At 48.9% G+C, this 16001-nt stretch overlaps 1 protein-coding gene across 1 annotated transcript in view; it reads right to left on the bottom strand.

The window, feature by feature from the left end:
* Positions 1-15270, bottom strand: part of CDK5RAP1 (CDK5RAP1 mitochondrial tRNA methylthiotransferase) — a 37537-nt gene extending 22267 nt beyond the window's left edge. The window contains exons 1-7 of the mRNA XM_075563778.1: positions 12788-15270; positions 11348-11674; positions 7144-7247; positions 6548-6582; positions 5399-5499; positions 3702-3912; positions 1364-1484 (exon numbers count right to left, since the gene is read on the bottom strand). Coding sequence (XP_075419893.1) covers positions 1364-1484; positions 3702-3912; positions 5399-5499; positions 6548-6582; positions 7144-7247; positions 11348-11674; positions 12788-13058 — 1170 coding nt within the window. The 5' untranslated portion in view covers positions 13059-15270. The remainder of the gene's footprint in view (positions 1-1363; positions 1485-3701; positions 3913-5398; positions 5500-6547; positions 6583-7143; positions 7248-11347; positions 11675-12787) is intronic.
* Positions 15271-16001: the final 731 nt, after the last annotated feature.

Below are 16001 nucleotides of genomic sequence, written 5' to 3'. Positions count from 1 at the left end.
AAATAGGGCCCACTCCCTTCTGATAAGGATGGTAGTTGTCTGTTTCCTTGTAGGAGACCCGAGAGGTCAAACCCGCCCAAGGATGACCAAGGTTAGGCTGCCATCCTAAATCTAGGCTCCACCCATCTTGTCACATGCATACCCCCAATCCCTCCTCTTCCTATTGCATGTATTTCCCTAGATCACCCCCCTCCCATTACTGTAGTACCTACAGCACAACACTGTCCTGTGGCCTATCTCTTCACCTGTAATTAGGGGGCTTGCATGTCCCCAGAGAAGATAAAAGCCTTGGTTAGCATTAAATATCTCTCTCCACGCGGACCACCAAGCGGAGCTGAGGTGAGCATTGCTACCCTGAAATGTGCCAGACTCCATTATTTGAATCTCTCTTCCATCTCTCATGCTCTCTATGACTTTACTATAATCTTTACTTATTATCGCTGTGGACAACTGCGCCTACCGGACCCGTGATGATGTGTTAGGGGCTGGATTACCCTGACACACAAGGTGTGGCTAACTGCCTCCAAGAAAGACTGCCTTCTTGGCTGGGAGGCCAGAGAAGAACTGGCAAGGCTGGCTATTCTTACTGAACATTTCTTTAAAGTCTACTGAAAACTCCTGATCACAAGTGACAAAATACAAGTGCAAACGTCACCATCTCAGGGGCTCCAGGCCTCCTGAATCCCTAAAACTACTGCCCTGAGATCATCTTTACGTTTTCCCCCGAAGTCATCTTAAAGACCAACACAGTTCAGCTTCACTTAAATCTATGTAGGATCAGATTTACTCCCAGCCATTCGAAAGACTAGCGAGGCACCTGCGGGCGCAGCGAGGAGATGTTAACGGGGAGGAACAACTGAAAAGGAGGATGAGGAAGAACGTCAGTGTCACTGGAGTTCCCTGTTTGAACTGCTGACCTGGTACTGGTTTTGCAGGGGACGTTGTCAACCACAAAATCAAAGTGAAGTAGAGACACAGTCTAGCAAGTCACTCCGAGCAATACACTGTGTGCCCGGGCCCTTTAACAACCAGTCCTGAGCCGTGTGGTGAGCCTGAAGGAAGGTCTTGTTGATCCTCTTGCCAAGATGGGATGTGGACTTTGGAGCGGAGGGTTAAGGGACTTTTGCCAGGGCACCAAGACAGAGACAGATGGAGCCAGAGCTCGAGGCCTGTGCTTTTTCCATTCCACCCTGCTGCCCCTAAGCCATTGTCCACAGCGGGCATGCCTGTCATCTGTGGGCAGCAAATGCAAGCTATGAGCCAGGAGTGGCCCCCAACTTTTGCAACTTAGAGTAGTAGCACAGGCTGCTTGCTCTCAACCTCCCACGAGCACGTCCTGGGCTGAGCCTGGAGAACTGCTCACCTGCTCCGAGAGCTTCCTCACTTCCTCTAGAATGGAGGCCACAGGCCGGCTCCTCTCGCGGCCACGTGTGAAAGGAACGATGCAGTAGCTGCACATGTTGTCGCAGCCTCGCATTATCGACCTGGGGAAGAAAGCACCGGAAATGAGTGAGGGGCCAGGTCGCAGCCCCCCTGGCATCGCCCTTTGGCACCGAGTCCTCAGGCGCCACACTGACCCTGGACTGATCTGAGATCTCAAAAGCACAGCCGTAGCCTTCTTTTTTCATCTTGAACACTACTTGCCACCTAACCCAAACTGCAAGGGGTGGGGCGTGGTTCCCTGGGCTGAGGGATGACGGTGGTGAGAGGCTGGGCCAGGGCCTTAGCACACATGGGCTTTCGACTGCTGGTCTAGTGATAGGATCTACACATTCCAGAGCCCAAAAGAAGTATGGATGTGTGGGTTTAGAACAAGGTCTCTGTCTTGCTCACTTGTTTCTGACCCAACTCTGAGATGTCTAAGTCAAATTTCTCTTTTATTTGCATTCCAAATATAAAATCCTCTATTGCCATAAGGAAATAATTATGGATTAAACATACTAAGGGGGCTTACTGCAGAATGATTTCATAAATGAAACATTTTATCTCTTTTACAGTTTAATTGATATAAAATGTATGTACCTACAATTCAATGGTTTGAAAATATTAAAACAAGTTAGGTAACGATTGTTTTTACTAAGCACCCCCACAATTTATACTATAAACTCCTCTTTTTCGCCCTCCTTCCCTTCCCCTCCCACTCTTGTGCATCCTTGATCAATTACATATTGTTATTGTTATTTCATATCTGATACTGTCTGTTGTCTCCCTTTACCCACATTTCTGTTATTCGTCCCTTTGTGGGGGCAGCTATATACCCAATCTTGTGATGGAGTCCCCCTTTCTCGCGCTTCCCACTCCCAGCCCATGCCCCTACCCTCGTGATAAGGCACTGAGTTTATAAAGACTGTTCTTTTGGGAGATCAACAAGGCTTTCTTCTCAGGCACCTCTGGGTGGCCTCAAACCTCCAACCTTTCAGTCAGCAGCCAACACATTAACCATTTGCACCATTCCATGAACAACCAAAGAGTAAAATCATTAGTTAATCAGTCTCTGTCACAACAACTCAACTCTGCTGGTACAGTAGCAAACGCTCCAAGAATAAACACCCAATTCCCGACTCCCAGCGACCCCACAGGCCAGGGCAGTCATGCCCTGTATCTCTCCCAGGGAGTGGACAGCCTCGTCTTTCTCCTCCAGAGCAGCTGGTGGGTTCCAACTGCTGACCTTGCCACCAGGGCGCCACATACCAAAGGCAGCCAAAGATCGTTCATAAAACAATGGGCACATCTATATTCCAATACAACTTTCTTTCCAGAAACAGTCAGTAAACCATTCCTCAACCTCTGTTACAGGAAGGTTATAGATTCACCATCTCGATCAAGAGGAAGTTATCAAGCTAAGTACTAGAAGAGCAATTTTTATAAACACATGCAAAGAAGCACCCTTACAGAAGCACATTGGAAAAGAAGAATGATGTGCACAAAAAGCAGGGAGAGCGTTACTCGCTAGACTGTTTGGTAAATGGTAACCAGGTGAGAGGAGCAGCATAAACAAGGCCTTCAACAAGACAAGTGGCAGCGTGGCTGCAGCAATGGGCTCCAACACCGCCACTGCGGGACAGCACAGGACAGGCAGAGTGCCCTTCTGTTGTCCATCGGGTCGCTGTGAGTCAGAAGCGACCGGCAGCTCCGAAAAACAACCAGCGTGACTTTTATCATGAGGCGGCAGCAGTCTCCCAGTGGTTCTTACGGCCTTCTTTATACTCTTTTACCTTTTCCTGCAGTCAATAGGAACTCTTTCAGAGCCTGATTTTTACTTTCCTTACGTAAAAGATCAGGAGCGCCTGATAGGTTTCTATCACTGGCGTAAAAGGGGGAGGTGGAGGAAGAGCTCCTCTCAGTGTACGAGTGCAAAGCAGATTGCAGAAGAGATTCTACAGGAAACAAGGCTGCAGGGGGAGTGAGAGGGAGGGGGGAAATGAGGAGCGAACACCAGGGGCTCAAGTAGAAAGAACGATGATGGCAACAAATGTACAAAAGTGCTTAACACAATGGATGTATGTGTGGATTGTGATAAGAGTTGTACAAGCCCCCAGTAAAATGATTTGAAAACAAAAAAAGTGTTTCCCTGCTGTACGCCACTGGTTGTGTGCTACACCCTGGGCACGTGTTACTTTTCTGAGTCATAAAACAGCATGTGAAAAGCAAGACCAGCAGCAAAGGGAAGGTCACTCCCACTCCCTTGGGCAGGAACTCACACGAAGGCAGAGGTGGCAGTGGCGCTCGTCTGGACTGGCATGACATCGGCGTAGGTCTCATCCAGAGAGAGCAGCACGTTGGCAGCCTGCTGGCCCGACGCCGCCACAGCCAGCAGCCGGGGGAGGTCTCGGTAGGCATCAGGACCAGCCAGCAGATCCACCGTCTTCTCCCTGTGGAGGATCTCCTCCTTCAGCCTCTCAGCCATGCAGCCTGGGGACGAGAGGAACACAGGTCTCTGCATCCCAATGTATCCCTCTCCTGGCTGCTTCCCAGCACCTGGACACTCGAGCGTGCATTAGCGACTCCTGAGAGTCCCCTCCAAGAGACCCCGTCACCATCATCCCTCACTACACAGCACAGGAAAGGGCACCAGAGCACTGGATGCCCGTGAAAATCTAAACCGCGCCTAAAACCTTGGTAGACACGCATCATTGCTTTTCCAGGTGAAAAGGACTTGTTGCCACAAGCGAAGACCAGTTCACTGCCAGACACATGTTTCAAAACCAACCTTACTTAAAACTACGCCTAGACCGTCTCTCCTCTTCTGGCCCATACCGCTTATAACACCTTTCGAAAAAGGAGCTGACCACCTGTGCCGGGATCTTTCCGGAAGTACTATAGGTTACAGCCAGTCTACCGAACTCTAGAAGTCCGCTTGATGACACACACTCTTGGAAACGACCTGCGGAAACATGGTTCCTGAGATGGCTGAAATCACTGACAGCTACCCACGCCCAGGGGCTTCTATTGCGACGGCCCTGCAACGGCCTCGCACCTTGAAAACACGGGGCTGAGTCAAAGCCACCAGACGCAAAGGACAACAAACATCACAGGGCTGCGTTTCTGTGGTAGACTCTGCAGGGAACGGCAGAACAGAAAGCCGGTTAGGGATGGAACTGGAGGGAGGAGCGGAGTCACTGCTTAATGGGCAGTGTGTTTGGGCGCTGACCCGCTCCTGGAAACAAGCAGAGGGAACGGCTACTCGGTACCGCATGTGAGCAACGCCACCAGAACGTGGTTGCAAAGGCAACCTTCAAGTTGGGTATTTCATCACGAGGGAGAAGAACACAAACGTCTTGTAAAACATTTCCGCTAACTCGGCATCTCTTACCCATTACCCTATAACGAGACTGATGTGCTCGCAGCTTTGAGGTTCTTCGCTCTTCTTTGCCAAGAGAGACCAGAGGGCACAGTAACCGCTACTCAGTCACACCTTAATCAAATGCTACCCGGCGGGCCAGTGTCACTGTGGACTCGGTATGCTTCCGAAGGCAAGGCAGAAAGGGACCACACTGTAAATTCACGCTGCTCCTCTGATTTCAAATGCCTTCCTAGTCAGAATGTTGGCCACCTAATCATTCGACGGTAAAAAAAAATGCACACCACTCTGAACACCTGTTATTGCAAGGCATGATGAAAGGTTCTTGATAAGCTTCAGCTCATCTGCCTCTGACAGCAGCACAGCAATTGTACAGAGCACAAGATTTCTTCACCCACTGGGAATTCAGTCTTCTTTTATTTTTTGATGGAACTAAACATACTTTATTTTCCTTTGAGGAGCACAGCAAGGAGGGCCCAGCAGACAGGGCTGTGGAGTCGCGCACTGAATCCAGTCTTTAAGGGAAACAAGCACATAGAGCCGCCTAACATAAAGCCCAAGGCTTAAAACTAACAAAATCTGTAAATTCCCGGGTACCTAGAATCCCGATCCTCAGCGGCACTCGAGAGCGGGGCCGTTTTGTCTTCAGGGCTTTAAGCTGCTGTAAACGATTCCAGATGGTCTGCTCAGCCTTCTCCCTACAAAGAGCAAAGGAGCAAGGGGGACGGGAGCATGAAAATAAACCACCGAGCCATTGAGGGAGTGGGACAGTGGGAAGAAAACAAAAACAAGCCTCAATCCTTTAGGCACTGGCCACCTCTAACACTATTCCTTGAATGATGTCCCTGGTACAGAACTCTACGTCCTGGCAAAGGCTTAGACCAAAAGCAACCTCGTTCCCAAAGGCTCCTCCATCTCTCTCCTGTTGGAAGCCCTTTCTACTGCCTTCCAACTGTCCTTCCACTGGATACACTTTTCCCGAATCATAGCAATTTCTTGTTTTACATTGCTGTTTCCCTCCCACCCTGGCGGAGGCTTTCTCAGGAGAAAGACAGGGCTTTCTGCTCTGTCTTTGAACCCCACAGGGGCAATTCTATCCTATCCTACAGGGTCGCTGTGAGTCAGCACTGACGCCATGGCAGTGAGCTCGGGTTTGTGGTTTAAGGGGTTGGTTTTCCGCCATGTGTTAGCGTTTGTGGGGGATCTGCCGTAGGTCCTTTCAGATTGAGCTCCATACATCGGGGCTCAATAGACACCTCATTTGTAAATCTCCCAGAGCACCTAAGTCAATGGCTTGAGCGAAGGCCCTGAAACAAAACGGCATTCACTGAGTCACTGACGGTACAGCTACGGAAACATTCACACTAACTTATTTGCACTGGACCTAAACCAGGTAGGAAACTTGATGGATGACACCCAGTCTGTCAGTCCCCTGACCACTGACCACGTGCCAGCCCAGCACACTCCATTAGAAAGCCACGGCATTTGTTCCGGAAACCCTGGAGTCATCGGGTGAGTCTGTTTCTGCGTCATCTACGCATCTCCCCGTAGGAGCGTTGTGAGAACTCACAGCCTCTGCCTCTCTAGTGCCCAGCCCAGGGCCAGGTCAGCCAGCCGTGAACCCGTGAGTCATCCGGAAAACATGTCTGTCAGCTCACTGCCCCAGGTAGGCCAAGCCTGGCACTGCTTGCTAATGCCCTCCTGGCTACAAGACCATCACTCTCTAGTTAAAGAACAAACTCTCACCTGATAGAACATGTGACAAGAAGGATCACATCCGCCTGAGTGGGAAGCAAGAGGGGATAAAAACAAAAATTATGACCTTTGAAATTAGCCTGGAAGGACCCCTGCCCTGCCATCCATTTTTAACTTGGCACCCACTCCCCACAAAAAGTTTCAAAACTGGGACAGAAGTACATGTCAGGATAAACCGCAACACCACTGTGCCAAGTGAAATAAGCCACCCACTACGGGCCACATCCTCTGTGATTCCATTTACAGGGATTCCACCCGTCAGGCCAATGCACAGAGGCTGCAGGGGAGGGAGCGTGGAGTGGCTCCTTCAGGAACACGGACTTTCCCATGGGGATGACGAAATGTCGCAGACCTAACCAGGGGTGGTGATTACAAAAGCAAACACCACTGTACTACAAATTATGAAAGGCCTTCATTTTCTGTTAATTTCATGTAACAATATTTTTCCTTTTTACAACCATACACCTCAGCTCCATGACAAGCACTGAATTCAAGGGAGCCCACGGCCCGCTCCTCGGGTCCTGCAGCTCATCCTCAAACTAGCGCAACTCACCCAGGACACGCAGGGCAGAGGGGAAGGCGGGTACCTCTTGGAGGTGACTGGTTCGCTGGTAGCCGCTCTTCTGAAGGATGGACCAAGCTATCTCAGTGTCGTTCACGTTCATCTGACAGCCATACGTCTCGAGGTAGACTGCAAGCAGTGTAATCCCATGAATAGGCAGACAGACAAGGAGACGCAGGTCTCAAAAGGGCTCCGCAAATGAACAGGGGCTCATGGTGCCTCAATTTGGACACGCTACTGATCACCAGATATCCCCCAGATAAATGACAGCGCTTCAGAACAAGAGAAATACTACATTAAATGTAAACACCCATCATAAGCTGTATTTAAAGTCACCTGAGAAGCAAGGAGATATAGTTATAAAAACAATTGGAACACAATTTCAAGGCCATACTCAATCTGACCGAATTACACAAGGAGATGTTGTTGGAGTGGTGTGTTTTGCTATACATATTTTCCAAGAAAATATGCCAAATAGATAAAATTATATGTTTCTTTGGAATAAAGAACCAGCAAAGTATTTCTGAAAAAAGAAAAACTAGACAAGGGAGGGCTAACTGATAAATAATATTGGATTATTAGGGAGAAAATGATGTGATTAGATATATACACTATGACTGTACTAGACACCAATTATTATAAGTTACTAGTCAAGCGTCAATGGAGACATTTAGCATATATTATTTACACACATACATTTTTAACATAGCGATGTCCAGCCATAGGCAAACGGCTGGAAAACGTCCTGGCACAACCCAATGACACACTGAAGAGAAGGGCCACAGCGTTTGGGGACGCATTAAATGGAAACAGCAAAATACAAATCATCTGTGCCATGTGATCACCACTGTACTGTAATCTGCATATTACTAACGAAATGCCTGTTCATATATAAAGAGTGGATTTCCATAGCACCAAGTGTGAAGGCGACTTTATGACTTAAAGAGATAATCTTGAAATTTAAAATGATTTTAAGATTTGTAATGGTAGCCCAAGAACCACAGAGAGGACTCCCAGGACCTCTGCCCGTCGTGTCTGCCATCACTGTAAGTTCCTTTACAATAACTTACTGGGTAGAACTGAGAATTCCATAACTTACCAACATTCCTACACAGCTAACCCTCCAAAGCTAACTCTATAATTGGGAGAAAAATGAAAAGTGAAATACACAGACAGTACAAGACATCCTAAATGCCTGGGACCTCCTAATGATTGGACACGGATGGGCATCTCGGGGTTTTTAGCAGAAGAGGAAAGGAGACCCCACAGAGCGAGCAGACATGAGACAAGGGACTAACAGCTAAAATTTATAGGAAACTTCAATGAGGAGAGAGAAATAATCCAATTACAACTGGGTAGAAGACATGAAGAGACACTGGAACAAAGAAGACATTGGGGCATCGATAAATAAATGAAGAAGTACTTGCAATCGCTAAGTCATTGGAGAGATGCAAATCTGAGCAAGGACATACCACCTCCCCCCAGCGTTAAAAACAAAGTTCAAAAAACAGAAAACAGCAAGCGCCGGGAGGATGCAAACACTAGAGCCAGCAAACACTGGTGGTGGAGTGGTAACATGATCCAGTCATGCAGAAAACAAAAAGATTGAAACAGAAATACCGCATAGTATATATCCTAGTGAAATCAGAGGTACGACATGAAGACATAAGCACATGTATGTTCACCGCAACACTTGTTCGCAATAGCAAAAAGACGGAAACAACCTGAATCCCATCAATAAAAAAGGGGGAAACAAACTTTGGTTAGCTACCCACGTGGAAGGCAACATGACATTAAATAATGGTGAATCCGCAAACCACTTCTTACCATGGATGAAATTATTCCATCACAAATCATGTCCGAGACCACTATTATAAGAGGTATGTATGTATGTATGTATGTATGTATGTATGTGAATGAATGAGCAAATACATAAATAAAGGGTTTTGACACAGAAAGAAACATTCTTTGATGTTTACCAGGGGTAGAGGGAAAGGAAGTTAAGTTACTGGTTAGAGAGTAGAGACATGTTAACTTGGGGGGAAACGCACTCACCAAGGCTAACTGCTCCCATGGGTTTCCAAGGCTGTAAGTCTCATAGGAGAGAAAGCCGCCTTTTTCTCCTGTGGGTGACTGGTGCTGGGCTGCTGACCACGCAGCCCATCGCAGAACCCACTGTGCCACGAAGGCTCCGACACGTGGGGAGGAAAGGCCACGCTGTCTTCTTCTGGACATAAGGTCACGATGACTCGGAGGCACCAGAGATGCATGGACACAAGCACACAGGCTGCACAGGGGTGGGACAGAGCGCATGCCCACAAACAAATGCACGCAGATGGAGATGATAGGGAGATATGTGTGCATGGGTATTTGTCTATGCTGTAAATGCATTCATAAATGGGGTAGATCTTCTAGGGGGGAAAGTTATGGAAACCTCTTAGATGTAACCAAACACCTTGAGGGAATGAGTTGTGAGCCTGGGGTCTACCTGGGTTACCTGTCACAACAGAGTCCACAAAAGAGCCCACAGAGTTCAGTCGGCAGAACATCAGATTCCACAAAAACCATGTTCTCCGTCTTCCTTTAGGTCTCTTTCCATCCAGGGGAAACAAAAATGATGAAATTAGAAAGACATTGTGTAAGCGATTAGTTCAATGGACTAATGAACCATACAAGTATCAGCCTCCTTAACTAACCCTGAGACCAGAAAAACTAGGTGGTCCCCAACTAGCACTGCCAAGTGTTCTAAAGAGATCACATTTTCAGGTGAAACTACTGCTCTGTGCCCTCTCAAGAAAAGAAGAGCACAGGAAACTGAAGGCCCAGGGAAACAAGGAGGCCAATGGAATAATGGCCATGCAAGCCTCCCTCTCTCGACAGTGAGGTCAGAAGAGCTAGACTGTACCACCTGCTCTGAAAGGGATCACATCAGAAGATCACAGAGAGAGTGGCCCAAAACTGCAAACCATGAAAGGCCCCAGGCTCACTGGTCTGATACAGGCTAGTGGAACCCAGAGGCCCTGGTCCTTGTCACCCTTCGGGTCTGGAACTGAACTCACCCATGGCTCCATTTTCAGCCAGGCAATAGACAGGTCTAGAGGGCAACACTAATACTAGAAAGGTACACGTACTTTTGAGTAATTCATCATTCAAGACCAAAAAGGCAAGGAAAGAAGAGGGGTTAGAGAAGGACGAACCAGAAAACACAAGGACGAAGTCAGGTAAGTGATGTCACACTCAATGACATGACAGCAAGTGAGTAAGAACGGTTGAACTGAAAAATGATCTGCTCTCTAAACCTCCACACAATTAAAAAAGTATTTTTTAATTATTAATGAAACAAAAAGGATCACATTAGAAGGTATAAATAGAGTAGGTGAAAAATGCTGAACCAAACTCAAAATCATTTTTAAAAAGCCCAGGCTAGTTGGTCAGCTGGAGACTGATGGAACCCCTAAGATTACGGCCCTTAGTCACCCTCCAAGTCTGGAAATGAACTCACCCTCATGATTCAAATTTCACCCAAACAATACTGCCATCGAGTCAATTCCAACTCACATCAACCCCACAGGGCACGACAGAAATGCCCCTGTGGGTTTCCAAGACCATTGCTCTTTACAAGAGTAGAAAGCGTCATTTTTCTCCCACGGAGCAGCTGGTGGTTTAAAACTGCTGATCTTGTGGTTCACAATCTGCACAGCCAGGACTCCTCCCGCCAAACAACAAGACAGGTCTCTTAGGGGGTTAGTAACACTACAAGGTATGCACACCTTAATATTCAACCATTTAAAATCAAAAGAGCTGAAAACAAGTTAGCTCTTTCATTAACACGTTTTGTGTGCGACACAATTCGATGGTTTCCATCTAATAAAGAGCTGTGCAATCCCCAGCACAAACAGAGAAAAGAAAAGTGTGGCATTTGTCAGAAGACAAAGTTCAGCAGTCAGGAGAGGGGGGGGCGGGGCGGTGGATGGAACCGGGCACCACAGGAGGGAATGGGATAAGGTGATGCTGCGCTGTGGAGACTGCCCTGACTGAACATGTCTAAATTGTTGCATGCAAAACTGACGATCTGCTCTGTAAACATTCACCCCAAAAAGTGTTGAGTCTGTGTGAAAGACGTAATTAATGTCACTAATCCACAAATGTAAACAATATTTAAGACTCGAGTTCTGGATGCTGGTAAGGAGTAAAGCAGGAACCCGAGGGGAACGAGGAACAAAGCCCACCTTTTCTCTGCCTTCCCAGAAGTTCATCCTCTGTGAGATAGGGGGGTGGGTCCTCGGCTTCCGGGAAAGGTTGCTTCTCTTGAGGAGCAGATGCACTGCTTAAAAAATGCTGAAAAGTCGGTCCTGTCAGGAGCCTGGTGCTGAAATCCTTCGGAACGCCATCCTTCTGAGGCCTCTCTGGGCTGGGACAGGCAGTGCTGGGCCGACTGCTGTGCCCTCTGCAGCTCTTGAGTGGCAGCCATGACACACAGGCCACCGACCCTAGCCGCAGAGGCCCCTGTGCCCGCAGGACATGCTGTAAAGGCTGCATAACAGCAGCCTCAAAGTCTGCAGGACAAGGATACACATCACCATGTATGGAATGCTATGTGTGGGGCACCGCTCTAAGTCATTTAATCCTCCCCCCCACCCCACCCCAAAGAAAAACATTAAAAAGCTCCTAACGAGATATTCCTATTTTATAGACAGGGAAATTGAAGCAAATTCCCAAAGACCACACAAGGAAGCAGCAGATGGGGGCCAAATACAAGTACAGTCACCTGTCTGCAACACGAAGTGGGGGAGATGAGATGCAGAGCCAGCTCTAAGGGCGTGAAGCGTATTAATTAATGCATTAAGTCCTCAGCCACCTAGACGACAGCCATTACTCTTATCCCCAGGCAGAGATGAGGATACGGACCCAGAGACTAAGGAGCTCACCCACGGTCCCACCACCAGCCAGCGGCACAGGCAGGATGCCATTGAAGGCTTGCCTGCGGGACTGCAAACCCCGACCCCTAGCCACTTGGCTACATTGTTTCCTTTAGAGCACGTTCCCCAGACCATACTTCTTCTGTTTGGGTTAATCTTATCTTTGGTAACGGGGCCCTGGTAGCGAAGTCCATACGCGTTGGTTAGCAGTCCAACGCTTCACCCACTGTGCCACCAGGGCCCACCCCCGCCCTCTCAGTAAAGTGGGGATAATGCACCTATCTCCAGCGATCATCTGTGAGGATCAAATGAATGCATGCAAGTAAAATGCTTGTGTAGCACAGGGCCGAGGAGTTCGTGCCGGGCGCAGGGTTGGGGGGCAGAAATTAATTGGTAGTGGGCAGTGACTACAACACGGCCAACATGATTAGATGGTCACTCTGGGCCAGGCCTGGCGCTAAATGAATTCCATGGATATTCTTTTATCCGGGTAGCAGAGCTGTGGGGCAGAATTTATTATCCTTCCCACTTCACTGGTGACAAACGAGGGCTCGAGACGCGAGGGCCCGGACTTGCCCAAGGTCACACGAGGGGAGATAGCGGGGCTGCGGCACACACACCGGCCGCCCGATGCCGGAGCCCGCCTCGTCGTCACCACGCGCATCCCGCACTCGAACACCGCGGCTCCGGTGCCCCGGGCGCCCGGGCACTGGGTGCGAGCGGGGACCCGCGCCCACATGCGCCGCTCACCTCCAACAGCGGGAACTTCCGCGCGCCGCCTGCCGCGCGCTCTCCGTCGTCCGCCGGCGCGCGCGCGCAAGCGCAACACTTCCGTTCCGCCGCGACTTCCGCCCGGGCGCTGCCACCGGAAGTGTCGCCTCTGCACGGTCCGGGTAGAGCCAGCAGGCGGGTTTGCCATAAAAGCTACCCTCGCGTGGATAACAGTCGCAAGTCGCGTGCGGCTCTTGCGCGTTTGCCATGTGGCGAATGAGAAGTAAGTGTGTTCTAAATCCCCTGGCATTTCAGCGTAGAATTTCGTGACAGAAGGTTCTCCAGGCCTTTCTTTTGAGGCGCCCGGGGGTGGGGTGGGGGCGGGGAGGTCTTCCAGTCGGCCACCTTTCCGTTATTAATGTGCACTTAACCGTTTGCGCCACCACCCAGGGACTTGTTCAATAGAAATATGCACACTAGACGTCAAAGAAACTATGTAAAATGTTTCTTTGAAAATAACTATTGATTACAAATATTTATTACATTCTTATGCAATAATACTACGGATTCACTGGGATATGGAAACACAGTCTTTCATTTCAACAGCTTTTTACCATTTACGTGGCTACCAGGAAGTTTTAAATTATGGCTCGCATGATATTTCTGTTGGACAGCGCTGTCCTATAGGTTCGTGGTTCTCAGAAGCCCTTCCCAGCCTGGGCTCTCCCTGACGCTACAGATGCACAACTTCGCTGTCTGTGAGACACCACCCCCTTGGATGGCTAGTGATCCTCTCCAGCCGAACTCTCTTACACACATACCCTGACGCAAAATGACTCCTGCCCATCCTGACCCATTTCAGTGCATAGCCATCCTCCCAATGACACTAGGAAAAACTGGGAGTCGTATTATTTCCTGCCCTCAATTCTTGTCAGCTGGAATTCCAAAAAGTCTCAAAATTCTTTCCTGACCCTCCCCCCCACCCCCGGCCAGTTTTAGCCCAGGACACGGCCAGCCACTATCATCTTTATTTGTTTTACAGCATAGTCATGGTTGTGCTTTGGACTGATAACCACAAGGTCAGCAGCTTGAAACCACTAACCACTCCTTAAGAGAAAGATGAAACTTCCCTTAAAAAGTTACCGTCTCGGAAACCCACAGGGGCAGTTCTGCCCTATCCTGGAGGGTTGCTGTGAGTAGGCACAGTGTGTCTGGAGTTTGAAGGGAAACATGGAGTCGTTCTGCTCTGTCACATAGGGTCCTCACGAGTCAGAATGGGCTCAAACAGGCCACTATCATCTTACCACAAACTAGCACAAACCATTTCCTTGTCTCCTCCTCCCACTCTAAGCCTAGGACAGTTTATTGTGCTAAATTAAATCAGATAAAAATAAAATAAATCCCCTCTCTCCACTATAGAAAACCCCGAGTGGCTTCCTTCCATTGCCCTTCAGTAAAATACAGATTTCCCACAAGGGTTTGCACGATCTGACTTCTACTTCCTTCTCCAACCTACATGGGAGGAAGCGGGCGAGATCGCAAGTTCGAGGGCATCTCGAAGGTGATGGCTTCTGTAGATGAGACAGTGAAGTCCTCAGCTGGTGTGGTCTATGGGGTGGTGAAGGTGATAAAAAAAATGTTAAGCCCCTAGATCCCAGGAGTTTGAGACATATAGCAAAAAAGTTCACACCATCTATCTCTAGGTGACTGGTGCCAATTTAGTCAAAACCACAAAGGCAAAACACAGCCCAGAATTGTAAAAACAGTAGCTTTGGGTTTTACTGTGGTTCTCCCAATAACCTGGAGTGAGATCTGATCGTTTGAGAAAATTATCAGCACCATGGCAGTCCAAATAGCAGAATTCCTGGGAAAAGTCTTGGGTCACAGAGGCAGGTTCTTGAACATGCCATACTGTAAGGACTCCAGTTGGAGAATTATTCAGGTTTATTGTCAAGGTTTTTGAGGGCCAGGGGGGAGGGATATCCTGTCCTAACTTAGATATGGGCAAGAGGGCACCATGCCACAAGGAATCCCGACACAGTGGCAGCACCTACATCGTATCATGAGTTTGGAGATGAGATGGGGGTGCCCCCCATTCACCCCACTGAGGGCAGATTAAGGCCAGATCCCATGCTTATGGCCACACCAGGTTCCTGTGTCCGTCCTATCTTTATTGTCACCATTTGTCTTCGCTCATTATTATCAGAATTCACAGGATAGAGGGATTCTAGGGCTGGAAGGAAGCCTTTGTGAGGCCTTCTAATGTGGAAATCTTGAAGAAAGCAGAATTTTACTCCAAGTCCCTTGGCATCTTAGAGCTGTACTCTTTTCATATCTTCCAGAAGCCTCAAAGCAGACCTCACCTTCCCGCTTTGTGGTGGGGACAGGAGGTAGCAGGCCAGATGGCAGAACGACCCCTTGCTTGTTGACTGCTCATGGTGCAAAGCTGGCAGCATGACAGGTGATTTCTAGTGCCTTGTCTGCTGCCTCCTTTATACGTACTCAACAGCCATTCCCAACACCCCCGACTACCGCTGCACACCCCCATGAGGTCCAGTGACCATCTCCCACCACCCTCCTTGGCCCCACACTCCAACACGAAGATTCTCTTTCTAAGTGGTTTCCTCAAGCCTGTTGTTCCATTCCACCTCAGGGCCTTTCCCTGAACTGCTGTGCTGGGAGGCTGCCCCCCTCCCCTCCCTTCACCATTCTGATGATGAATGAACAACTGTGCAGTGCCCCCCCCTATGTTTTGACTCCCCAACACTGTCAGGCTCAGCCATATGACTTGTTTGACGCCACAGGCTAAGCGTGGAGCTGGTGCTAGCGGAGGATGTAAATGTGCTCGTGCACTTGGCCTTTCTTTGCACTCCAGTGATGTGCCAGGAGGAAAATAGTGGGAGGCTGCTGTCCCTTCACCTCGAGCTGTAGAAGGAACAAACACAGAGTGTAGCTGAGCCCAGCCCACATGCTGAAGCAAAGACACTCAGGAGAGCCCAGCTTATCATCATCAAGCCAGTCCCAGGAGAATGAAAACAAATGATTTTTTGCTGTAGCCACTGAGATTGGTGCTGGTTGTTAACACCACATCTTTGGAGACCCTGGTGGCACAGATGGTTAAGCACCTGCTAGCCAAACACGGGCAGGTTGAACCCACCTAGGGATGCCTCAGCTGTGGTGCTGTGCTTCTGAAAACCCGCAGCCTTAAAAACCCCGAGGGCCAATCCAACTCTGCATAGATGAGGTCGACATC

The sequence above is a fragment of the Tenrec ecaudatus genome, chromosome 12 (genome assembly GCF_050624435.1).
Source record: "Tenrec ecaudatus isolate mTenEca1 chromosome 12, mTenEca1.hap1, whole genome shotgun sequence".
Taxonomy (NCBI): Eukaryota; Metazoa; Chordata; class Mammalia; order Afrosoricida; family Tenrecidae; genus Tenrec; species Tenrec ecaudatus.
Note: the sequence above shows the minus strand (reverse complement) of the source record. Positions and strands in the feature narration are given on the sequence as shown.